Source organism: Diabrotica virgifera, chromosome 10 (assembly GCF_917563875.1).
Source record: "Diabrotica virgifera virgifera chromosome 10, PGI_DIABVI_V3a".
NCBI classification, from domain to species: Eukaryota; Metazoa; Arthropoda; class Insecta; order Coleoptera; family Chrysomelidae; genus Diabrotica; species Diabrotica virgifera.
In genome coordinates, this window is record NC_065452.1 from 139,715,208 (window position 1) to 139,740,877 (window position 25,670).

The window sequence follows — 25,670 nt, forward strand, 5'->3', positions numbered from 1 at the left end:
TGGGACCCTAGGACAAGGTATAAAGAGGGTATACGACTTAATGAAAATTTTACAACATTTTCAGCAGAACTTATTGCAATACTGAGAGCATTGCAGTATATAAGCAGTATAAACAATAATGAAGAGAAATTCCTAATCCTTACAGACAGCAAAAGTGCTTTACTTAAACTGGAAAGTTTGAAGGACATATCAAACTACATATATATTGATATTATTAAGGCATATATCGCACTTAAGGATAAGGGCAAACAAATATCATTTTGTTGGGTAAAAGCCCACTCTAACCTTAAACACAATGAAATAGTAGATACTTTAGCTAAGAAGGCTACCGAACAAGAAATTGAAAGTGAATATAAATTAACATTAAATGATATTTACGCTAATATTACTAGCAATAAAACCAAAACCTGGCAACAATGGTATAACAACTCAACAAAAGGGCTATTCTATAAAAACATACAATTAAATATTCCAGCTAAATCCTGGTTTAATCATTATCACGGCGAAAAAATCGTTGTTTCATATATATGCAGACTTAGATTTGGACACTGTCTAATTCCAGAACACAAATTTAAAATAGGTCTTAGTGATAGTAATCTTTGTGAATGTGGTGAGTTAGGATCTGCAGAACACATGATACTAAACTGTAGACTAAAGATAATCGAAATAAATCATTTCATGAATCAAGTATATAGAGAAACCAATATTACAAGACCTTTTAATCTAATAACAATATTATCTAGTTTAGACGAACGTGTATATGAGATCCTAATTAAACACATACTTAGTATAAAATTAAAATTGTAAACTATAATACCGGTGTTTATCCCATTTGTCTACCTACCTTTCCGTGGTCTAGTCTTGTGTGTGTGCATTGCTCTGAAAGACCCCTGAGCAGAAGTACTCCTTGTTGACATTCCTTATAATACAATTAAAAAAAAAAAAAAAAACAAAAAAAAAAAATAATAAAAAAAAAAAGAAAAAAAAAAAGAAAGAAAAAAAAAAGAAAGAAAAAAAAAGAAAGAAAAAAAATATATATAAAAATAAATAAAAAAAAAAAAAAAAAAAAAAAAAAAAAAAAAAAAAAAAAATAATAATAATAATAAAAAAAAAACATAATAAAGAATAATATTGAATAATACTAGAATATATTTATGATATAGATATACGTATATAAATGTGTAATATTGTATGATTGTAGCTAAAGATTAAATTATCCATTTATTGTTATAGAATCTAGGTATATCTTTAAAATACAAAATCTTATTTTAATAGTAATATGTGAGATAAATATCTGTAGAGCAAAAATAAGTTCGGCTAATGGATTAAGTCCACAGTCAGGAAATTCGATGACACACACACACACAAGTACAAATTAAAAAAAATTTAACTCGAAATTATTTTGATATTTACCAAGAAATTTTCCTTCTTAAACCTAGAAAAAAAATGGTAATCATTTGAAAATATATTATTTGAAGCTGCGAAAAGTATGTGGGACTTGGAAGAAGAATAACAAGGTGAAACAAACAAACCGACTATGGTATTGATGCTGCCATAAAACAAAGCTCGAAATTATTTCGATTTTTCTCCAAGAAATTTTCCTTCTTGCACCTAGAACAAAAATGGCAAACATTTAAAAATACATTATTTGAAGCTGGGAAAACAGTATGTAAATAATAAGATGAAAAAAAAAAACAAACTGTTAGAATGTAGAAATAAAAGAAGCACAAATTAAGAAAAAACTTTATAAAAATTATTTAGGGAAAAAGAAAAAACAGCTATATCAAATAAAAATAGTCAAGGACGACAGAAAGAGATAAAATCATATAGGTACAATTTAAAAGTATTAATAATTGTTTCAGCGTATTTGAACCATTTTCTCCAGCAATACCAACACCAGGTCGATCAAATATTCGACTCTGGTGTTGATCTTGCAAGACAACAAAGCTCGAAATTATTTTGATTTTTACCAAGAAATTTTCCTTCTTAAACCTAGAAAAAAAATAGTAAACATTTGAAAATATATTATTTGAAGCTGCGAAAAGTATGTGGGACTTGGAAGAAGAATAACAAGGTGAAACAAACAAACCGACTCTGGTATTGATGCTGCCATAAAACAAAGCTCGAAATTATTTCGATTTTTCTCCAAGAAATTTTCCTTCTTGCACCTAGAACAAAAATGGCAAACATTTAAAAATACATTATTTGAAGCTAGGAAAAAAGTATGTAAATAATAAGATGAAAAAAAAACAAACTCGTAGAATGTAGAAATAAAAGAAGCACAAATTAAGAAAAAACTTTATAAAAATTATTTAGGGAAAAAGAAAAAATAACTATATCAAATAAAAATAGTCAAGGACGACAGTAAGAGATAAAATCATATAGGTACAATTTAAAAGTATTAATAATTGTTTCAGCGTATTTGAACCATTTTCTCCAGCAATACCAACACCAGGTCGATCAAATATTCGACTCTGGTGTTGATGTTGCCAGACAACAAAGCTCGAAATTATTTTGATTTTTCACCAAGAAATTTTCCTTCTTAAACCTAGAACATAAATTGCAAACATTAAAAAATATATTATTTGAAGCTGCAAAAAAAGTGTGTGGGACTTGTAAAAGGAATAACAAGATGAAACAAATAAACTTGTAGAAATAAAATACCAAGTACAAATTAAGAAAAATCTCGAAATTATTTTGATTTTTACCAAGAAATTTTCCTTCTTAAACCTAGAAAAAAAATGGTAAACATTTGAAAATATATTATTTGAAGCTGCGAAAGGTATGTGGGACTTGGAAGAAGAATAACAAGGTGAAACAAACAAACCGACTATGGTATTGATGCTGCCATAAAACAAAGCTCGAAATTATTTCGATTTTTCTCCAAGAAATTTTCCTTCTTGCACGTAGAACAAAAATGGCAAACATTTAAAAATACATTATTTGAAGCTGGGAAAAAAGTATGTAAATTGTAAATAATAAGATGAAAAAAAAAACAAACTGGTAGAATGTAGAAATAAAAGAAGCACAAATTAAGAAAAAACTTTATAAAAATTATTTAGGGAAAAAGAAAAAACAACTATATCAAATAAAAATAGTCAAGGACGACAGTAAGAGATAAAATCATATAGGTACAATTTAAATGTATTAATAATTGTTTCAGCGTATTTGAACCATTTTCTCCAGCAATACCAACAGCAGGTCGATCAAATATTCGACTCTGGTGTTGATGTTGCAAGACAACAAAGCTCGAAATTATTTTGATTTTTCACCAAGAAATTTTCCTTCTTAAACCTAGAACATAAATTGCAAACATTAAAAAATATATTATTTGAAGCTGCAAAAAAAGTATGTGGGATTTGTAAAAGGAATAACAAGATGAAACAAATAAACTTATAGAAATAAAATACCAAGTACAAATTAAGAAAAATCTCGAAATTATTTTGATTTTTACCAAGAAATTTTCCTTCTTAAACCTAGAAAAAAAAATGGTAAACATTTGAAAATATATTATTTGAAGCTGCGAAAAGTATGTGGGACTTGGAAGAAGAATAACAAGGTGAAACAAACAAACCGACTATGGTATTGATGCTGCCATAAAACAAAGCTCGAAATTATTTCGATTTTTCTCCAAGAAATTTTCCTTCTTGCACCTAGAACAAAATGGCAAATATTTAAAAATACATTATTTGAAGCTGGGAAAAAAGTATGTAAATAATAAGATGAAAAAAAAAACAAACTGGTAGAATGTAGAAATAAAAGAAGCACAAATTAAGAAAAAACTTTATAAAAATTATTTAGGGAAAAAGAAAAAACAACTATATCAAATAAAAATAGTCAAGGACGACAGTAAGAGATAAAATCATATAGGTACAATTTAAAAGTATTAATAATTGTTTCAGCGTATTTGAACCATTTTCTCCAGCAATACCAACACCAGGTCGATCAAATATTCGACTCTGGTGTTGATGTTGCAAGACAACAAAGCTCGAAATTATTTTGATTTTTCACCAAGAAATTTTCCTTCTTATACCTAGAACATAAATTGCAAACATTAAAGAATATATTATTTGAAGCTGCAAAAAAAGTATGTGGGACTTGTAAAAGGAATAACAAGATGAAACAAATAATAAACAAGTAGAATGTAGAAATAAAATACCAAGTACAAATTAAAAAAAATTTAACTCGAAATTATTTTGATATTTACCAAGAAATTTTCCTTCTTAAACCTAGAAAAAAAATGGTAATCATTTGAAAATATATTATTTGAAGCTGCGAAAAGTATGTGGGACTTGGAAGAAGAATAACAAGGTGAAACAAACAAACAGACTCTGGTATTGATGCTGCCATAAAACAAAGCTCGAAATTGTGTCGATTTTTCTCCAAGAAATTTTTCTTCTTGCACCTAGAACAAAATGGCAAACATTTAAAAATACATTATTTGAAGCTGGGAAAAAAGTATGTGGGAGTTATAAAAATAATAAGATGAAAAAAAAAACAAACTGGTAGAATATATAAATAAAAGAAGTACAAATTAAGAAAAAACTTTATAAAAATTTATTTAGGGAAAAAGAAAAAACATTTATATCAAATAAAAATAGTCAAATACGACAGTAAGAGATAAAATCATATAGATACAATTTAAAAGTATTAATTGTTTCAATGTATTTGAACCATTTTTTCCAGCAATACCAACACCAGGTCGATCAAATATTCGACTCTGGTGTTGACTTTGCAAGAGAACAAAGCTCGAAATTATTTTGATTTTACCAAGAAATTTTCCTTCTTAAACCTAGAAAAAAAAATGATAAACATTTGAGAATATATTATTTGAAGCTGCGAAAAGTATGTGGGACTTGGAAGAAGAATAACAAGGTGAAACAAACAAACATCCTCTGATGTTGATCCTGCCAAAGAACAAAGCTCGAAATTATTTCGATTTTTCTCCAAAACATGTTTCTTCTTGCACCTAGAACATAAATTGCAAACATTAAAATATATATTATTTAAAGCTGCGAAAAAAGTATGTGGGACTTGTAAAAATAACAGTAAGATGAAAAAACAAACTGGTAGAATGTAGAAATATAATAACAAGTACAAAAAATTAAGAAAAACTTTATAAAAATTATTCAGGGAAAAAACAGAAACGCCTATATTAAATAAAAATAGGCAAGAACGACAGTACGAGAGAGAATCATATAGGTACAATTTAAAAGTATTAATTGTTTCAGCGTATTTGAAACATTTTCTCCGAACAACACCAACACCAGATCGATCAAATATTCGACTCTGGTGTTGATGCAGCCATAGAACAAAGCTCGAAATTATTTTGATTTTTCACCAAACATTTTCCTCCTTGTACCTAGAACATAAATTGCAAACATTAAAAAATATTACAAAATCCTTTATAAAAGGTATATTTATTAGAATCCCTATACAGGGCTACATCAAAGACAGAACTAGTTTTCGATCGGTTGATCGATCATCATCAGTGCAATCCTAAAATGTGTACAACCAGATAAAATGGTGCAAAGTATTTAAAATGTTGACTAAGGTTATAAAAAGTTGTAGGTTATACTCACTTAGAATCTACATGCAAGCCACCAAAGTAAAAATAACAGGGTAAAAACCCTTTACAATTGATCCGTCATCGGAACATATGACAAAGATGTGAATTATAATATGGATTCACATCTTTGTCATATGTTCCGATGACGGATCAATTTTAAAGGGTTTTTACCCTGTTATTTTTACTTTGGTGGCTTGCATGTAGATTCTAAGTGAGTATAACCTACAACTTTTTATAACCTTAGTGAACATTTTAAATACTTTGCATCATTTTATCTGGTTGTACACATTTTAGGATTGCACTGATGATGATCGGTCAACCGATCGAAAACTAGTTCTATCTTTGATGTAGCCCTGTATAGGGATTTTAATAAATATACCTTTTATAAAGGATTTTATGTTTTTGTAATGGTATACAGCCAACTACAGGAAATTTTTCCTCGTGAATTAAAAAATATATTATTTGAAGCTGCGAAAAAAGTATATGGGACTGGTAAAAGGATTAACAAGCAAACTGCTAAGAATGTAGAAATAAATTACCAAGTACAAATTAAGAAAAAACTTTTTAAAAATTATTTATGGAAAAAACAGACAACAACTACGACAAATAAAAATGGGCAAAAACGACAGTAAGACATAAAAATCATGTAGGTACAATTTAAGATTATTAATTATTTCATCGTTTTGAACCATATTCTACGGCAGTATAATACCAAATCGATCAATCATTCGAGTTTGGTATTGATGCTGCCGTAGACCAAAGCTCTAAGTTATTTCAATTTTTCTCCAAGAAATTTTCCTTCTTGCACCTAGAACAAAAATAGCAAATATTTAAATAGATATTTATGTACCAAGTCAACGAGTCTGATATTATGAGCAGAGCGAGCGTTAGCGAGCGAGGCGAATAACATACGAGTTCTTCGATAAAGAGTCTCTACTGACGTGGTGCATACCAAATTTTATCGCCAATCATAAAAAACATTAACACTTACTTAATTACATCCTAATGAACAAAGAGTGTGTGTACTTGGTACGCACGTAAGACGTTATATTTCTATTATTATAATTTCAACGAAATAAATATATTTTAAACAGTTTAATCGTATTTTTATTTAAATATTAAACCAATTTTAGTACTTAAAATAAAATACCAAAAATTAAAAATACCGTTAATAGTTACGTTATTGTTTATGAAGTGTAGCCTTCCGCAGCTCAGTTACTTTTCCCTTGATAAATAGAAAGTCTAAATAAATATATTTGCTAACAAATTATCATTAATATCTGTCACCGTCCTATATATAATCGAATTAACAAAAACACCATTTCATAATATAGTTGCATTAATACAAAACTTAAAAGATTTAAGAATTTTATTAATTTTAGACGAAATAAAAATTTCGTATGACAGTAATGACGATGACAGAATGCTTTTGCATGATGGCCAATTTCGATGTTTAATCGATAGTTGTTCAAGTAATCAATATTGAATAAGTACCTAATTACTAAATCTGTAAAGTTTAGATTTAGGTTTTATGAATATAATTGCAAAATACTACAGAATTTCACTTTCTGACATAAATGTAATTAATATTAACGTAAATTTTGTACAATATTTTTAATAATTAAAGTAAATAAATTTTAAGTTCACTCAAATAAATAATCGATTACTGCCCTGGACCGCTTACATTCAATCTCAGTTAATTTGATTAATCGCGGCAGGTAAAGTAAAATTATTCTTTCAGTACAATAAAGTGTTACTTTACTGCCGCAAATGGCGTCAAATGAGTACAATAATGAATGACGATTGGCGATAATAGTTATTTATGTACCAAGTCAGTAAAGTGACTTTTTATCGAACGAGTCTGATATTACGAGAAGAGCGAGCGTAGCGAGCGAGGGCAGTAACAGACGAGTTCGATAAGGAGTCTTTACTGACGTGGTGCATACAACATTTTATAGCCAACATATGCTTTTTAAATTTAATGTCGTCCGAACCACTGGGGTTATAAACAACAACAATGGAAAATACATATTAAAAATAAAAAGAGATTGTAATATTAAGTAAATACATATATATGTACTAACAAAAAGTATACCTGAACAATTTGTGATACAATTAAATGTCTTTTATTCCTATTTCCGTTAAAAACTGTATGATATAGTTAATATTTGTATTGTCTCTAAGAAGCTCAGATACGTCCCTGGGAAGGTTGAGTTTACTTCTCGTTTGCTGGTATATTTGACACTCGGTTAAGATATGTTTTATTGATATAAAATAATATTTGCCAACATAATTTCATATTGGTTTTAACACTTACTTGCAATTTACAATTTAAAACTTTTTAAATTTTAGACGTCATAATAATTTCATGACAGTGATGACAGATAACTTGCAAGATGGCAGCTTTCGATTTTTAATCGATAGTTATCAATATTGAATAATTACTAAATCGGTAAAGTTTTAATTTATTTTATATGAATATAATTACAAAATACTACAGAATTTCACTTTTTGACATAAATTTAATTGATAATATCGCAAATTGCGTACATTATTTTTAATAATTAAAGTAAATAAATTGTAAGTCCACTCAAATACTCGCCATTCGATTACTACCATCGACCACTTACATTCAATCTCGGTTAATCTGATTAATCGCGGCAGATAAAGTAAAACTCTTCTTTCAGTACAATAAAGTGTTACTTTACTGCCGCAAATGAGGGCAAATGAGTACAATAATGAATGACTTTAGTGACGGTTGGCGATAAAATACATTATGTGCAGCTGCGAAAAAAGTATCTGGGACTTGTAATGGTTATTTATGTACAAGTCAGTAAAGTGACTCTTTATCGAACGAGTCTGATATTACGAGCAGAGGGAGCGAAGCGAGTAACAGACGAATTCGATAAAGAGACTTTACTGACGTGGTGCATACACAATTTTATTGCCAATAAAAAAAACATTAGCACTAATAAAAAAAAAGAGTGTGTGTACTTTGTACGCACGTAAGAAGTTATACTTTTATTATTATGATTTAAACGAAATAAATATATTTTAAACAGTTTAATTGGTAGTTTTGTTTAAAAATTAGACTAAGTTTAATACTTAAAATAAAATACCAAAAATTAAATATAACGTTTAATAGTTACGTCATTGTTTATGAAGTGTAGCCTCCCGCAGTTGCTTTTTCCTTGATGAATCGTAGAAAATCTAAATAAATACAGTCGGAAAAATGAAAGAATACCCATGAACGATCATATCAGTCATTTATTGTGCATTTGCTGTCTTTTTCTATAAATAACAAACGTTTGTTATAGAAAAAGACAGCAAATACAAAATAAGTGATTGATGTGATCGTTCATGGGTATTCTTTCATTTTTCCGACTGTATATATTTACTAACAAATTATCAGATCTATTACCTACTACATACAGGGTGCGCCAAACCTCAGGTTTTCTTTGATTACGGCTAAACTATGGGATCTACAAAAAATGTTTTTAACAAAACTAATGTATATCAAAACCGTCTATAATTTAAAATTTTTTTTAATTATACAGGGTGAGTCAGAACGACGGTATGAACCAAAGTTGTATTTTTTAAAATGGAACACCCTATATATTAAATGATTTTTGAATATACTTTTTTAAAATATGAAAAATTTGTATAAGGTCTTATAGGCCTAAAGTTAATAATTTTCGAAATATTTACATTTTTATTGAGAAAAATGGTAATATTTGTAGGGCTGTGGATTATGTTTCCAAAGTAATAAAAATTTAAGTGGTAGGTCAAAGTTTTTATAATATAGTATCATTTTTAAATAATTTAATATCTTTTACTTATAGGCATAAAATATACAGTGTGATCACTATTTGCAAATACAAAATTTTCTAATTTTTTTTTTAAATGGAACACCCTGTATATTAGTATTGCATTTTGTAGTAAATATTACATTTCTTTTGGTATAAGGTTTTATGTACGTAGCATGTTTGGTTTTGTAAATATTTAAAAAAGAACTATAGATTTTACGGTTCGCGGATATTTTATATCTCCGATAATTTTAATTAAATTTTTTTCAAATTATCAAAGATGAAAATAAAAACGTAATTAAAGGTTAAAATAAAACGTATGCAAGTGCAACTTAAGTGAATTTAATAACTTTAAAATTATGTTACAAACAATATTTTACCATACTAATAAGTAATTAATATGGATAAATTAATTATTAAATTAAATAACCAATTTTAAAATCTACCCTAGAAATTTTTCTACCCTAGTAACTTTATTGTACCCAATTTTGATAGTTAAATTGTATTTACGAGTAAGATCATCATCAGTTAATAACTTTTTAATTTACCTACATCTTGAGAACGTATAAAGTATGCTTTGAAACAAATGAACGTTATAGAAGTATAATATTATGAAGTAAATAGTATCTATGTAGTCGTGTCACAAAAGTTGGTAATAATTTCTAATGGTTTCGCCCAAAACAAATGTCATATTCACCAATTGTTCGGTTGAAAAATTAAAATTTAAAACATAAAAAATTGTTACAAAAATTTCAACTAAAAAAGTATTACCAGCTTTTGTGACACCAGTTAATACTATGTATATTAATAATTTGGCTGATACATTTAACATTCATTTGTTTCAAAGCATACTTTATAATTATGGTCTCAAGATGTAAGTAAATTTAAAAGGTAAATTAAAAGTTTAACTGATCTTACTCCTAAATACAATATAACTAACAATTAATTTGGTACAAGAAAGTTGCTGTGGTAGAAAAATTACTAGGTTAGATATCAAATTTGGTTGTTTATTTAATTTAGTAACTAATTTATGCATTTATTAGTATGGTAAAATATTTTTTGTAAAACAATTTTAAGATATTAAATTCAATTGAATTGTACTAGTATACGGTTTATTTTAATCTTTAATTACGTTTTTATTTTCATATTTATTATTTTAATGTACGTTTCTAAAACAAGATTATAATTATTTTTTTTGCAAAAAAATTTTTTAATAAAAAATCCGCAAAAAGGTAAAGTCTATAGTTTTCTTTTAATATCTACAAAACGAAACATGCTAGGTACAATACAACCTTATACCAAAAGAAAGGTTGTAATATTTACTACAAAAGGCAATACTAATATACAGGGTGTCCCATTTAAAAAAAATGAGAAAATTTTATATTTGCAAATAGTGATCACACTGTATATTTTATGGATATATGCCAAATATGTTAATTTACTTAAAAATAACAGTATACTAAAAAAACTTTGACATGTCATAAAAAATTTTATTACTTTGAAAGCCTAATTCACAGCCCTTTGAATATTACCATTTTTCTAAATAAAAGTGTAAATATTTCGAAAATTTTCAACTTCAGGCCTATAATACCTTATATAAATTCTTAATATTTTTAAAAATATATTCAAAAATGATTTAATATAAAGGGTGTTCCTTTAAAAAAACACAACTTTGGTTCCTACCGTCGTTCTGACTCACCCTGTATAATCTAAAATAATTTTAAATTATAGACGGCGTCGATATACATTAATTTTGTTAAAAACATTTTTTTGTACATCCCATAATTTAGCCATAATCAAAGAGAACCAGAGGTTTGGCGCACCCTGTATATATAATCGAATTAATAAAAACAGAATTTCATACTTTATTTGCATTAATAGATAACTTAAAATATTTAAGAATTTTTTATATTTTAGACGAAATTAAAGTTTTGTATGACAGTAATGACAGAATGCTTTTGAATAATGACCGTTTCGATGTTTAATCGATAGTTGTTATCAATATTGAATACATAATTACTAAATCTGTAAAGTTTTGATTTATGTTTTATGAATAAAAAAAACCAAAACAACAGAATTTCACTTTATGACATAAATTTAATTAATAATGACGTAAAGTTTGTACAACATTTTTAATAATTGAAGTAAATAAATTTTAGTGGGCCGGCGTAGCGCAGGTGGTAGTGTGCTTGCCTCGCATGCCGGTAGTCCGGAGTTCAAATCCTACCGCCGGCAAGAACAACTAGACATTTTTAAAAATGTCTATAGGCCCCAGGTCGACTCAGCCTGAATAAAATGAGTACCTTGGGTAAAACCAGGGGTAATAATAGGCGGTTGAAGCGTAGCACTGGCCCTGTTACCTTCCTTGTATACCGTAGGCCCTAGATATAGCAGACCACCCTGCTATACTCCCAAAGCCGCGTGCGGTATAAAACGGGAGACTATTATTATTAATAAATTTTAAGTTCACTCAAATAAGTAATCGATTACTGCCATCGACCACTTACATTCAATCTCAGTTAATTTGATTAATAATCACGGCAGGTAAAGTAAAATTCTTCTTTCAGTACAATAAAGTGGTACTTTACTGCCGCAAATGGCGACAATTGAGTAAAATAATGAATGACTTTAGTGACGGATGGCGATAAAAATAATAATAAGATGAAACAAACAAACTGGTAGAATGTAGAAATAAAGTAAGAAAATTAAGAAAAAGACTATAAAAATTATTTAGGGAAAAAGAGAAAACAACTATGTATTTCAAATAAGAATAGGCAAGAACGACAGTAAGAGATAAAATCATATAGGTACAATTTAAATTGATTAAGTGTTTCAGCGTATTTGAACCATTTCCTCCAGCAACACCCGATAAAATGCCGTATAAAAAATTTTTTTTACAGAGCATTAAAACCATTAGAACAGACAAAGCAGTTTGATTTAACAAGGTTTTTGGATAAACATAAAATTCAACATTGGAGAAAACATTAGAAGTCCGATTTTTATTTTAGAAGGTATAATTTAAAAATATATTTGACATAGCCAGGCTTCGTTTTAATTGCTACGAGCAGGTATTCTTTTTACCATAGGCAGGTTGCTAAACCCACCTGTAGCCTGTAAACCCTCTTCCTCTACGCGGACTTGGGACCGGCAGTGATAGCTGATAAGCAATTCATCCATAGCAGCTGCCTCAGACGGAGTTAGAAGAGTCATATACACAATGAGTTTATAAATAAAAACAATGTGGTGTCCGCGATATAGTAATGCGTGCTAGATATAGAAGTAGGAATTAGAGAGACCAAATTTTTTTTTGTTACATCTGTTTATTTCAAACCATAAACCCTAAGCATTTTGGTTGAACAGAATTTTTACATTAAGAGTGATCGCCCAGTCGCTATAACTCTATTGGTTGAGTATTTTTCTAACTTGATATACATTGGTATGACTTATATCTATTTACACTACTTAATCTAAACTTATTCTAAACTTTTACTTGTTGTCTATTGTCTAAAGGGCAAATCCAGTGGACTACGAATATTTAGTCTGTTATTTTGTACACTGTTATCAAGGAGACCGATTACAAGATTGTTGGAGTACACCTCAAGACGCTTTAGATATTTATCACTACACTGCGCGATAACTTGTTTCACTGTAGGGATTTTTAAATCACTGTAAATGACCTGTTTTGAAATAAACCAAGGGGCAGTCGCTATTGTTCTTAAAGCCTTTGACTGGAATCGTTCTAGGATCGCTATGTTGCTGTCAGATGCTGTACCCCAGAGTTGTACGCCGTATGTCCAAATAGGCTTTATGATGGAACTTTAGACCAGGAGTTTATTTTTTAATGATAGTGGTGAGTTACTTCCAACTAGCCAATAGTGTTTTTAAGTACAATTCCTAGTTGTTTACGTTTATTCCAGATATGTGTTTTCCAAGTTAGCCTTCTGTCTAGATGCAATCCCAAGTACTTGGCACTATCTTTTTTTGGTATTAGGAAATCACATAACATAATATCAATTTGCTTAGTTATGTTATTTAGGTATGTGATATCCACGTTGCACCTCTCATTTTAAAAATTAATTACTCAGTGATTTGACAACCGATTTTGAAAAACTTTATGTCGCTGAATAGGTGAAAGACCTTTCTTTCAATTTACAAAAAAATATACTGGGTGTTCCATTAAAAAAAAGTCAACAACGTTTTTTTCAAAAATCCGCCATTTTTCTTTTCGTATTTGAAAGCGATATAAAAAATTCAGTCCATTCAGACAAAACTTTTATTAAATAAAACATTTCAGCGAAAACCGCATATTTCTATTTTGAGCCGTTTAGAAGTTATAGGCAGTTAAAATGGGGGAAAATATAAGGGGACCCCCGGTATTAACGGTGCACAGGAAACTTGTTTTGTGCCTTCCATCAGCTACAGTCAAGCTAAATATACGACTTGGAACCGACGGAAGTTACAGAAATCAGCTCCAAATTTGGTACCATCTCCATCCATCTCGCCGTTTGTCGCAGTCAAAAGAGACCAATGTAATATATCATCTTGCTACTGGATCTGTGCCTCTCATTACGATACCTTAATGCTCAAGGATCGGACTAGTTAGTCTCCTATAAAGATAGAAATCGTTATTAAGTTACAGTATACTTTCTCTATAAAACTCCTAAACTTTGTTACTCGTAATAAAATATTATTACGAGTAAATATAACGAGTATAACGAGTAAAAAATTAACGTATTAATATTACCTTTCAATTATGTCCCTTAGATGTATGCGTGTGCATCTACAGAGCCAAAGAAATTTGATCAGTGGCCCTCATTACATGAATTGGTTGTGTTGGTCAATCAGTTGCCGATTTGGTAACATACATTTTATTTTTCCTGCAAGCTTCTCTTCTGGGGGATGGTCTTCCTACTGGATTTGTGCCACTCAGTGCGACACCTTAATGCTCAAGAATCGGATTAGTTAGTCTGCTATAAAAAAAGAAACCGTTATTAACTTAAAGTGTACCTTCTCTTATAAACTCCTAAACTTTTAACTCTGTAAAATTAACGTATTAATATTACCTTTCAATTATTACCCTTCAATGTATGCGTGTCCATCCACAGAGCCAAACAAACTGGATCAGTGGCTTTCTTCCAGGGATTGGTTGTGCTGGTCGATCAGTTGTCGATTTTTCAAGATATATTTTGCTTTTTCCTCAGCTTGTCTTCGGCAGTATCGTCTTGCTTCTGGGTCTGAAAAATGAGCATAATTCAGTCATATAACTAGTATATATTAAAAGATCTATAAAAAGGGAGGAATACGTTACAAATAATATTCACAATTTAACGATTAACACTGCGATTATTATAATTCTAATATTAATTGTTTTTGCCGTATGTGATTTGCTTTCTCTAGGAAAAGAAGAACCAGTACGATTAAGTAAACGTACTAGTTCTGCCTTCCTCAGAGAAGATAGCTCAAATCTGGTACCATCTCCATCCATGTTGCCGTTTGTCGTAGTCAAAAGAGACCAATTATCGTCTTGCTACTGCTTCTGTGGCTCTCAGTACGATATTTTAATGCTCTAAAATCGGACTAGTTAGTCTCCTATAAAGAAAAAGAAATACCATCTCTACCTATAAAACTCCTAAATTGTATAACTCTGTAAAATAAACGTATTAATATTACCTATCAATTATGTCCCTTCAATTTATGCGTGTCCATCCACAGAGCCAAACAAATTTGATTAGTGGCCCTCTTTCCAGGGATTGGTTGTGCTGGTCTATCAGTTGTCGATTAGTATTAGTTGCTCTCCTAAAAAAAAGGAATCATTATTAGCTGAAAATGTAGATTCTCTGAAAATAAAAACTATTACATAATGAGTGAAATATTAACTTAAGTACCAAATAAATGAATTCCAAAAGAAACCACACAATATTTGCTAGGGATATACCACGTGTTTTATTTTTCATCTAGGCTTTGATTATTTTTCGTAATTTCTGATCTGATCCGATATTAACGGTGTAGAGGAAACTTGTTTTGTGCTTTCCATCAGCTACAGTCGAGCTAAATATACGACTTGGAACCGACGAAAGTTACAGAAATCAGCTCCAAATTTGGTATCATCTCCATCCATCTTGCCGTTTGTCGTAGTCAAAAGAGACCAATGTAATGTATCGTCTTGCTACTGGATCTGTGCCTCTCTGTGCGACACCTTAATGCTCAAGAATCGGATTAGTTAGTCTGCTATAAAAAAAGAAATCGTAAATAACTCAAAAGTGTAGCTTTTCTATTAAACTCATAAATTTTGTAACTCTGTAAAATTACCGTATTAATATTACCTTTAACTTATGTCCCTTAGATGTATGCGTGTGCATCCACAGAGCCAAAGAAATTTGATCAGTGGTCCTGGGATTGGTTGAAAATTGGTCCCGGAAAAGAAATTTTCCAGGGATTGGTTGTGTTGGCCAATCAGTTACCGATTTGGTAACATAGATTTTATTTTTCCTGCAAGCTACCTTTCTGGGGGATCGTCTACCTACTGGATCTGTGTCTCTCAGTGCGATACCTTAATGCTAAAGAATCGCATTAGTAAGTCTCCTATAAAATAAATAAATCGTTATTACTTAAAATGTAGCTTCACTATTAACTTAACATTAACCTATTAACATTACCTTTCAATTATGCCCCTTCAAATGTATACGTGTCCATCCACCGAGCCGAACTTGATCAGTGGCTCTTTTTCCAGAGCTTGATTGTACTGGTCGATGGTCGATTTGTCAAAATAAATTGCTTTCCTCGCTAGCTTGTCTGCTGCAGGATCATTTTGCTACTGGATCTGTGCCTCTCAGTGCGACACCTTAATACTCAAGAATCGGATGAGTTAGCCTGCTATAAAAAAAAAAAGAAATCGTAAATAACTCAACAGTGTAGCTTTTCTAATAAACACATAAACTTTGTAACTCTGTAAAATTAACGTATTAATATTACCTTTTATAATTATGTCCCTTCAATGTATGCGTGTCTATCCACAGAGCCAAACAAACTAGATCATCGGCTTTCTTTCCAGAGATTGGTTGTTCGATTTGGCAAAATAAATTTTAATTTTTCCTCAGCTTGTCTTCCGGAGGATTGTCTTGCTTCTGGGTCTGAAAAATTAGCATAGTTCAGTCATATAAATATCTAGTATTAAAATTTCTATAAATCTCTATAAATATCGTACAAATAATATTCCCAAATTAACAATAATTAATGCTTCGATTGTCTCATTGTTGTTGCGTTGAACGTGAAGTGCTTTCTCTGAAAGATTCAAAGCACAATACGTTCAAATATACGTATGCGCTCTGCTTCTTTCAAAGAACGCAGCCCGAAATTCTTTCCATCTCTATCTATGTTGCCATTTTCCACATAAAGAAATAAATATTGCAATTCGTTTCCGGGAAGAGTCTGGAAAAGAAATTTAGATGATGTAATCGTAGATTAAATATGTAAGATCATGTAATATTATTATAAATATTTTTGCTTATTAATTGCAACAGATCTAAGCCAAAAATAAATGTTTTGCTTCATCCCCTAACGAGCCACAATTGCTACTGCAGTTTAATACTTAAGGTTACAATACCCAACATTCCTATTACAGGAAAGAAAGCAGATAGAGTGTCGGTTCTGGCGGCATATTTTATTTCTAATCAATTACTGAAAGATGGGGTATACCAGAATTTACAAACCCACCCCTCCAACCCTTACCATTATCATCGTTCCCCGGATTTCACAAAGAGTGAAAATAGCCAGTATAAGGACTTAAAACCAGGTGGGTATTTTTTGGCAATTAATTTCTGCAGGTCTACGCAAAAATCGAGTTTTTTGCTTCATCCCCTAACGAGAAACAATAGCTACTGCGGTTTAATTCTTAAGCTACAATACCCAACACTCCTATTTCAGGAACGAGAGCAGATAGAGGCATATAAAATATGCCGCTTCAAGCGGCATATTTTATTGCTAGTTAATTGCTGAAAGATAGGGAATACAAAAAATTACAAACTCACCCCCTTCAACCCTACCGTTATCATCATTCGACGGATTTCATGGAATGTGAAAATTGCCAGTTTAAAAACCTAAGACCAACTAGGTTTTTTCCTAAGTAACTGCTGCAGGTCTACGTCAAAAACGATTTTTATGCTTCATCCCCTAACAAGGAACAATGGCTACTGCAGTTTAATACTTAAGCTACAATACCAAACACTGCTATTTCAGGAACGAAAGCAGATAAAGGGTATCGGCAGATAGCGGCATATAAAATATGCCGCTTCCAGCGGCATATTTTATTGCTAGTTAATTTCTGAAAGATAGGGTATACAACAATTTACAAACTCACCCCATTCAACCCCACCGTTATCATCATTCGACGGATTTCACAGAAGCAGTTACTTAGGAAAAAACCTATTTAGTCTTAGGTTTTTAAACTCGCAATTTTCAATTTCTGTGAAATCCGTCAAATGATGGTAGGGTTGAAGGGGGTGAGTTTGTAAATTGTTGAATACCCTATCTTTCAGCAATTAACTAGCAATAAAATATGCCGCTGGAAGCGACCCTCTATCTGTTTTAGTTCCGGAAATATGAATGTTGGCTATTCTAGCTTAATATTAAGCTGGAATAGCCACCTGTATCTCTGAAGGGGTTGAAGCTATAAATTTGTAATTTGCGTAATAAATTAGCAATTAATTAGCAATAAAATAGGCCGCCGGAAGCGACCCTCTATCTGCTTTCGTTACTGAAATAGGAGGATTGAGTGTTGTAGCTTAAGCATTCAACCGCAGTAGCCATTGTTTCTCGTTAGGGGATGAAGCAATAAAATCGTTTTTGGCGTAGACCTGCAGCAGTTAATAATAAAAAATACTCACTGGGTTTTAAGTTTTTAATCGGGTTATTTTCACTCTTTGTGAAATCCGTGAAACGATGATAACGGTAGGGGCTGGAAGGGTGGGTTTGTAAATTCTGGTATATCTCATCTTTCAGCAATTGATTAAAAATAAAATATGCCGCCAGAAGCGACCCTCTATCTGCTTTCTTTACTGAAATAGGAGTGTTAGGTATTGTAGCCTTAAGTATTAAACCGCAGTAGCCATTGTGGCTCGTTAGGGGATGAAGCAAAACATTCATATTTGGCTTAGACCTGTAGCAATTAATAAGCAAAAAATACCAACTTGGTTTTAGGTCTTTAAACTGGTTATGTTCACTTTTTGTGGATTCCGGGGAATGATGATAACGGTAGGGGTTGAAGGGGGTGAGTTTGTAAATTCTTGTATACCCAATCTTTCAGCAATTAATTAGCAATAAAATATACCGGAAGCTACCCTCTATCTACTTTCGTTCCGGAAATATGAATGTTGGCTATTCTAGCTTAATATTAAGCTGGAATGGCCGCCTCTTTCTCTGAAGGGGATGACGCAATAAATTTTTAATTTGCGTAATAAATTAGCAATAAAATAGCAAAAAAATATGGGGTATGTGGTGCACCGGAAACTTGTTTTGTGCCTTCCATCAGCTACAGTCGAGGTAAATACATGACTTGTAACCGACGGAAGTTATAGAAATCAGCTCCAAATTTGGTACCATCTCCATCCATCTTGCCGCTTATCGTAGTCAAAAGAGACCAATGTAATGTATCTTCTTGCTACTGGATCTGTGTCTCTCAGTGCGACACCTTAATGCTCAAGATTCTTATTAGTTAGTCTGCTATAAAAAAAAAGAAATCGCAAAGAACTCAACAGTGTAGCTTTTCTATTAAACTCATAAACTTTGTAACTCTGTAAAATTAACGTATTAATATTACCTTTTAATTATGTCCCTTCAATGTATGCGTGTCTATCCACAGAGCCATTAAACTAGATCATCGGCTTTCTTTCCAGAGATTGGTTCGATTTGGCAAAATAAATTTTGCTTTTTCCTCAGCTTGTCTTCCGGAGGATCGTCTTGCTTCTGGGTCTGAAAAATTAGCATAGTTCAGTCATATAAATATCTAGTACTAAATTTCTATAAAAAATCTATAAATATCTTACAAACAATATTCCCAAATTAACAATAATTAATGCTTCGATTGCCTATTCATTGTTGTTGCGTTGAACGTGAAGTGCTTTCTCTGAAAGATTCAAAGCACAATACGTTCAAATATACGTATGCGCTCTGCTTCTTTCAAAGAACGCAGCCCGAAATTATTTCCACCTCTATCTATGTTGCCATTTTCCACATAAAGAAATAAATATTGCAATTCGTTTCCGGGAAGAGTCTTGAAAAGAAATTTAGATGATGTAACCGTAGATTAAATATGTAAGTTCATGTAATACTATTATAAATGTTATATTTGAATATAATTAACAATAATTAATGCTTAGATTGTCTATTCATTGTTGTTGCGTTGAATGTGAAGTGCTTTCTCTGAAAGATCCAAAGCATAGTACGTTCAAATATACGTACGCGCTCTGCTTCTTTCAAAGAACGCAGCCCGAAATTCTTTCCATATCTATCTATGTTGCCATTTTCCACATAAAGAAATAAATATTGCAATTCGTTTCCGGGAAGAGTCTGGAAAAGAAATTTAGATCATGTAACCGTAGATTAAATATGTAAGATCATGTAATATTATTATAAATGTTATATTTAAATATAATGTTAATTAATAGACTGGCGATAAGATTAAACGTGTATGTTAACAGTTTTTTACATAAAAAAACTATTATTTAACCAAAATGAGCCACTAGAATTAAGTTTCATGTCTAATTACTTCATAAATTACCCATTAGAGCTACGCTTACGACGAGTCTTGTATTTGACTTTCAATTTATATGAACTGATTTTTACACTGCTTGCAATACTTTATAATATATACGAGTTTTACGAATAAACTTTTTACCTTTTAGGAAACGGTGTGAAATTGGTGATAGATTTGTCAACGCCAAAAATTTAACGGTTTTTGCTACACGGAAGCAGTACATCCTGAAACTATTAACTTAATGTTAACCTATTAACATCACCTTTCAATTATGCCCCTTCAAATGTATGCATGTCCATCCACAGAGCCGAACTTGATCAGTGGCTCTTTTTCCAGAGTTTGATTGTACTGGTCGATGGTCGATGTGTCAAAATAAATTGCTTTCCTCGCTAGCTTGTCTGCTGCAGGATCATTTTGCTACTGGATCTGTGCCTCTCAGTGCGACACCTTAATACTCAAGAATCGGATTAGTTAGTCTGCTATAAAAAAAGAAATCATTATTAACTTAAAGTGTACCTTCTCTATTAAACTCCTAAACTTTGTAACTCCTGTAAACGAATTAATATTACCTTTCAATTATGCCCCTTCAATGTATGCGTGTCCATTCACACAGACAAATACTTGATCATTGGCTATCTTTCGAGGGACTGGTTGTGCTGGTCTATCAGTTGTCGATTAGCATTAGTTGCTCTCTTGAAAACAAAAAAAGGAATTGTTATTAGCTGAAAGTGTAGTTTCTCTGAAAATAAAAACTCTATTAATGAGTGAAGTGATAACTTTGGTACCAAATAAATGAATTCCAAAAGAAACCACACAATATTTGCTAGGGACATACCATGTGTTTTATTTTTAATCTAGGCTAAGATTATTTTTCGTCATTTCTGAGCCGATGTATTATATTAACGGTGCACAGGAAACTTGTTTTGTGCCTACCATCAGCTACAGTCGAGGTAAATACACGACTTGTAACCGACGGAAGTTATAGAAATCAGCTCCAAATTTGGTACCATCTCCATCCATCTTGCCGCTTGTCGTAGTCAAAAGAGACCAATGTAATGTATCTTCTTGCTACTGGATCTGTGTCTCTCAGTGCGACACCTTAATGCTCGAGAATCGGATTAGTTATTCTGCTATAAAAAAAAAGAAATCGTAAATAACTCAACAGTGTAGCTTTTCTATTAAACTCAAATTTTGTAACTCTGTAAAATTAACGTACATATTAATATTACCTTTTAATTATGTCCCTTCAATGTATGCGTGTCTATCCACAGAGCCATACAAACTAGATCATCGGCTTTCTTTCCAGAGATTGGTTGTTCGATTTGGCAAAATATATTTTGCTTTTTCCTCAGCTTGTCTGCCGGAGGATAGTCTTGCTTCTGGGTCTGAAAAATTAGCACAGTTCAGTCATATAAATATCTAGTATTAAAATTTCTATAAATCTCTATAAATATCGTACAAATAATATTCCCAAATTAACAATAATTAATGCTTCGATTGTCTATTCATTGTTGTTGCGTTGAACGTGAAGTGCTTTCTCTGAAAGATTCAAAGCACAATACGTTCAAATATACGTATGCGCTCTGCTTCTTTCAAAGAACGCAGCCCGAAATTCTTTCCATCTCTATCTATGTTGCCATTTTCCACATAAAGAAATAAATATTGCAATTCGTTTCCGGGAAGAGTCTGGAAAAGGAATTTAGATGATGTTACCGTAGATTAAATATGTAAGATCATGTAATATTATTATAAATGTTATATTTGAATATAATGTTAATTAATAGACTGGCGATAAGATTAAACATGTATGTTAACAGTTTTTTACATAAAAAACTTTTATTTAAACAAAATGCACTAGAATTAAGTTTCATAACTAATTACTTCATAAATTACCCATTGGCAGGGCAGGGCACATCAAAGAAACATGAAACGTAAATTACGTTTCATGGAAATAAAACACTGCTAAACAAATATACGTCCGGCCATTTATGAAACTCTCCGAAAATAAAAATGTGTCATAAGCATGAGTCACACTCGTTTCATTGGTAGGCGGACTTTGAGATTTGTTTAGCAGTGTTTTATTTTCATGAAACATGTTTCACGTTTCATGTTTCATGTTTTTCGTTTCATGTTTCTTTGGTGTGCCTTAGAGCTACGCTTACGACGAGTCTTGTTTTTGACTTTCAATTTATATGAACTGATTTCTACACTGCATGCAATACTTTATAATATATACGAATTTTACGAATAAACTGTTTACCTTTTAGGAAACGGTGTGAAATTGGTGATAGATTTGTCAACGACAAAAATTTAACGGTTTTTACCTACACGGAAGCAGTACATCCTGAAAACTGATTTCGAGAATTAACTGATAGAATATTGAACAACTGTAGCCCAAATTGTTAAAAAACGTAGACAAATGTACTCCAATTACTGATTTGATTTGGTTATTGGATATTATATAATATATGAAATATGTACACAACCAAATTATAAATAGCAATTTAAATATCTTGAAATTATCTTAAACATAAAGGGGACTGCGAAGAGGAAGGGAAGATATATGTCTATTAAGCTAGAATGACCATTTCATAAGGGAGCCGTGAAACTTACCCCATATTTTTTTGCTATTTTATTGCTAACATATAACGCAAATTAGAAATTTATTGCTTCATCCCATTCAGAGAAACAGGTGCCCATTCCAGCTTAATATTATGCTAGAATAGCCAACATTCATATATCCGGAACAAAAGTAGATAGAGAGTTGCTTCCGCTGGCCAATTTTATTGCTAATTAATTGCTAATTTATTAAGTAAAATAAAAATATATTGCTTCACCCCCTTCAGAGAAACAGGTGGCTATTCCAGCTTAATATTAAGCTAGAAAAGCCAACATTCATATTTCCGGAACCAAAGTAGATACAGGGTAGCTTCCAGCTGCATATTTTATTGCTAGTAATTTGCTGAAGGATTGTGTGTACAAGAATTTACAAACTTAGCCCCTTCAACCCCTACCGTTATCATCATTCCCCGGAATCCACAAAAAGCGAAAATAACCAGTTTAAAGACCTAAAACTAAGTGGGTATTTTTTCTTATTAATTGCTACAGGTCTAAGCCAAAAATGAATGTTTTGCTTCATCCCCCAACGAGCCACAATGGCTACTGCGGTTTAATACTTAAGGCTCCAATACCAACACTCCTATTACAGGAACGAAAGCAGATAGAGTGTCGCTTCCAGCGGCATATTTTATTGCTAATTAATTTCTGAAAGATATGGTATACAATAACTTACAAATTCACCCCTCCAACCCCCACCGTTATCATCGTTCCCCGGATTTCACAAAGAGTGAAAATAACCAGTTTAAGGACTTAAAACCAAGTGGGTATTTTTTTGGCAATTAATTTCTGCAGGTCTACGCAAAAATCGAGTTTTTGCTTCATCCCCTAACGAGAAACAATAGCTTTCTGCGGTTTAAATCTTAAGCTACAATACACAACATTCCTATTTCAGGAACGAAAGCAGATAGACGGTATCCGCAGACAGCGGCATATAAAATAGGCCGCTTCAAGCGGCATATTTTATTGATAGTTAATTGCTGAAAGATAGGGAATACAACAATTTACAAACTCACCCCTTCAACCCTACCGTTATCATCATTCGACGGATTTCATGGACAGTGAAAATTGCCAGTTTAAAAACCTAAGACCAACTTGGTTTTTTTCCTAAGTAACTGCTGCAGGTCTACGTCAAAAACGATTTTTTTGCTTCATCCCCTAACAAGAAACAATGGCTACTGCAGTTTAATACTTAAGCTACAATATCCAACACTGCTATTTCAGGAACGAAAGCAGATCAAGGGTATCCGCAGATAGCGGCATATAAAATATGCCGCTTCCAGCGGCATATTTTATTGCTAGTTAATTTCTGAAAGATAGGGTATACAACAATTTACAAACTCATCCCATTCAACCCTACCGTTATCATCATTCGACGGATTTCACAGAAGCAGTTACTTAGGAAAAAAAACCTAGTCTTAGGTTTTTAAACTGGCAATTTTCATTTTCTGTGAAATCCGTCAAGTGATGGTAGGGTTGAAGGGGGTGAGTTTGTAAATTGTTGAATTCCCTATCTTTCAGCAATTAACTAGCAATAAAATATGCCGCTGGAAGCGTCCCTCTATCTGTTTTCGTTCCGGAAATATGAATGTTGGCTATTCTAGCTTAATATTAAGCTGGAATAGCCACCTGTATCTCTGAAGGGGTTGAAGCTATAAATTTGTAATTTGCGTAATAAATTAGCAATTAATTAGCAATAAAATAGGCCGCTGGAAGCGACCCTCTATTTGCTTTCGTTACTGAAATAGGAGAATTGAGTGTTGAAGCTTAAGTATTCAACCGTAGTAGCCATTGTTTCTCGTTAGGGGATGAAGCAATAAAATCGTTTTTGGCGTAGACCTGCAGCAGTTAATAAGAAAAAATACTCACTGGGTTTTAAGTTTTTAATCTGGTTATTTTCACTCTTTGTGAAATCCGTGGAACGATGATAACGGTAGGGGCTGGAGGGGTGGGTTTGTAAATTCTGGTATATCCCATCTTTCAGCAATTAATTAAAGATAAAATATGCCGCCAGAAGCGACCCCTATCTGCTTTCTTTCCTGAAATAGGAGTGTTAGGTATTGTAGCCTTAAGTATTAAACTGCAGTAGCCATTGTGGCTCATTAGGGGATGAAGCAAAACATTCATATTTGGGTTAGACCTGTAGCAATTAATAAGCAAAAAATACCAACTTGGTTTTAGGTCTTTAAACTGGTTATGTTCACTTTTTGTGGATTCCCGGGAATGATGATAACGGTAGGGGTTGAAAGGGGTGAGTTTGTAAATTCTTGTATACCCAATCTTTCAGCAATTAATTAGCAATAAAATATACCGGAAGCTACCTTCTATCTACTTTCGTTCCGCAAATATGAATGTTGGCTATTCTAGCTTAATATTAAGCTGAAAGAGCCACCTGTTTCTCTGAAGGGGATTAAGCAATAAATTTTTATTTTGCGTAATAAATTAGCAATAAAATAGGCCACCGGAAGCAACCCTCTATCTGCTTTCGTTCCGAATATTTGAATATTGGATATTCTAGCTTAATATTAAGCTGGAATGGCCACCTGTTTCTCTGAAGGGGATGACGCAATAAATTTTTAATTTGCGTAATAAATTAGCAATAAAATAGCAAAAAAATATGGGGTATGTGGTGCACAGGAAACTTGTTTTGTGCCTTCCATCAGCTACAGTCGAGGTAAATACACGACTTCTAACCGACGGAAGTTACAGAAATCAGCTCCAAATTTGGTACCATCTCCATCCATCTTGCCGCTTGTCGTAGTCAAAAGAGACCAATGTAATGTATCTTTTTGCTACTGGATCTGCGCCTCTCATTACGATACCTTAATGCTCAAGGATCGGACTAGTTAATCTCCTATAAAGATAGAAATCGTTATTAAGTTATAGTATACTTTCTCTATAAAACTCCTACACTTTGTTACTCGTAATA

The 25,670-nt window shown here is 31.8% G+C and overlaps 1 protein-coding gene across 1 annotated transcript in view; it reads right to left on the reverse strand.

Moving 5' to 3' along the window:
• Positions 1–19,236: 19,236 nt before the first annotated feature.
• Positions 19,237–25,670, reverse strand: part of LOC126893157 (uncharacterized) — a 183,734-nt gene continuing 177,300 nt past the window's right edge. Inside the window, exons 30-31 of the mRNA XM_050663109.1 lie at positions 21,409–21,510; positions 19,237–19,341 (exon numbers count right to left, since the gene is read on the reverse strand). Of these exons, the coding sequence (XP_050519066.1) occupies positions 19,237–19,341; positions 21,409–21,510 (207 nt within the window). The remainder of the gene's footprint in view (positions 19,342–21,408; positions 21,511–25,670) is intronic.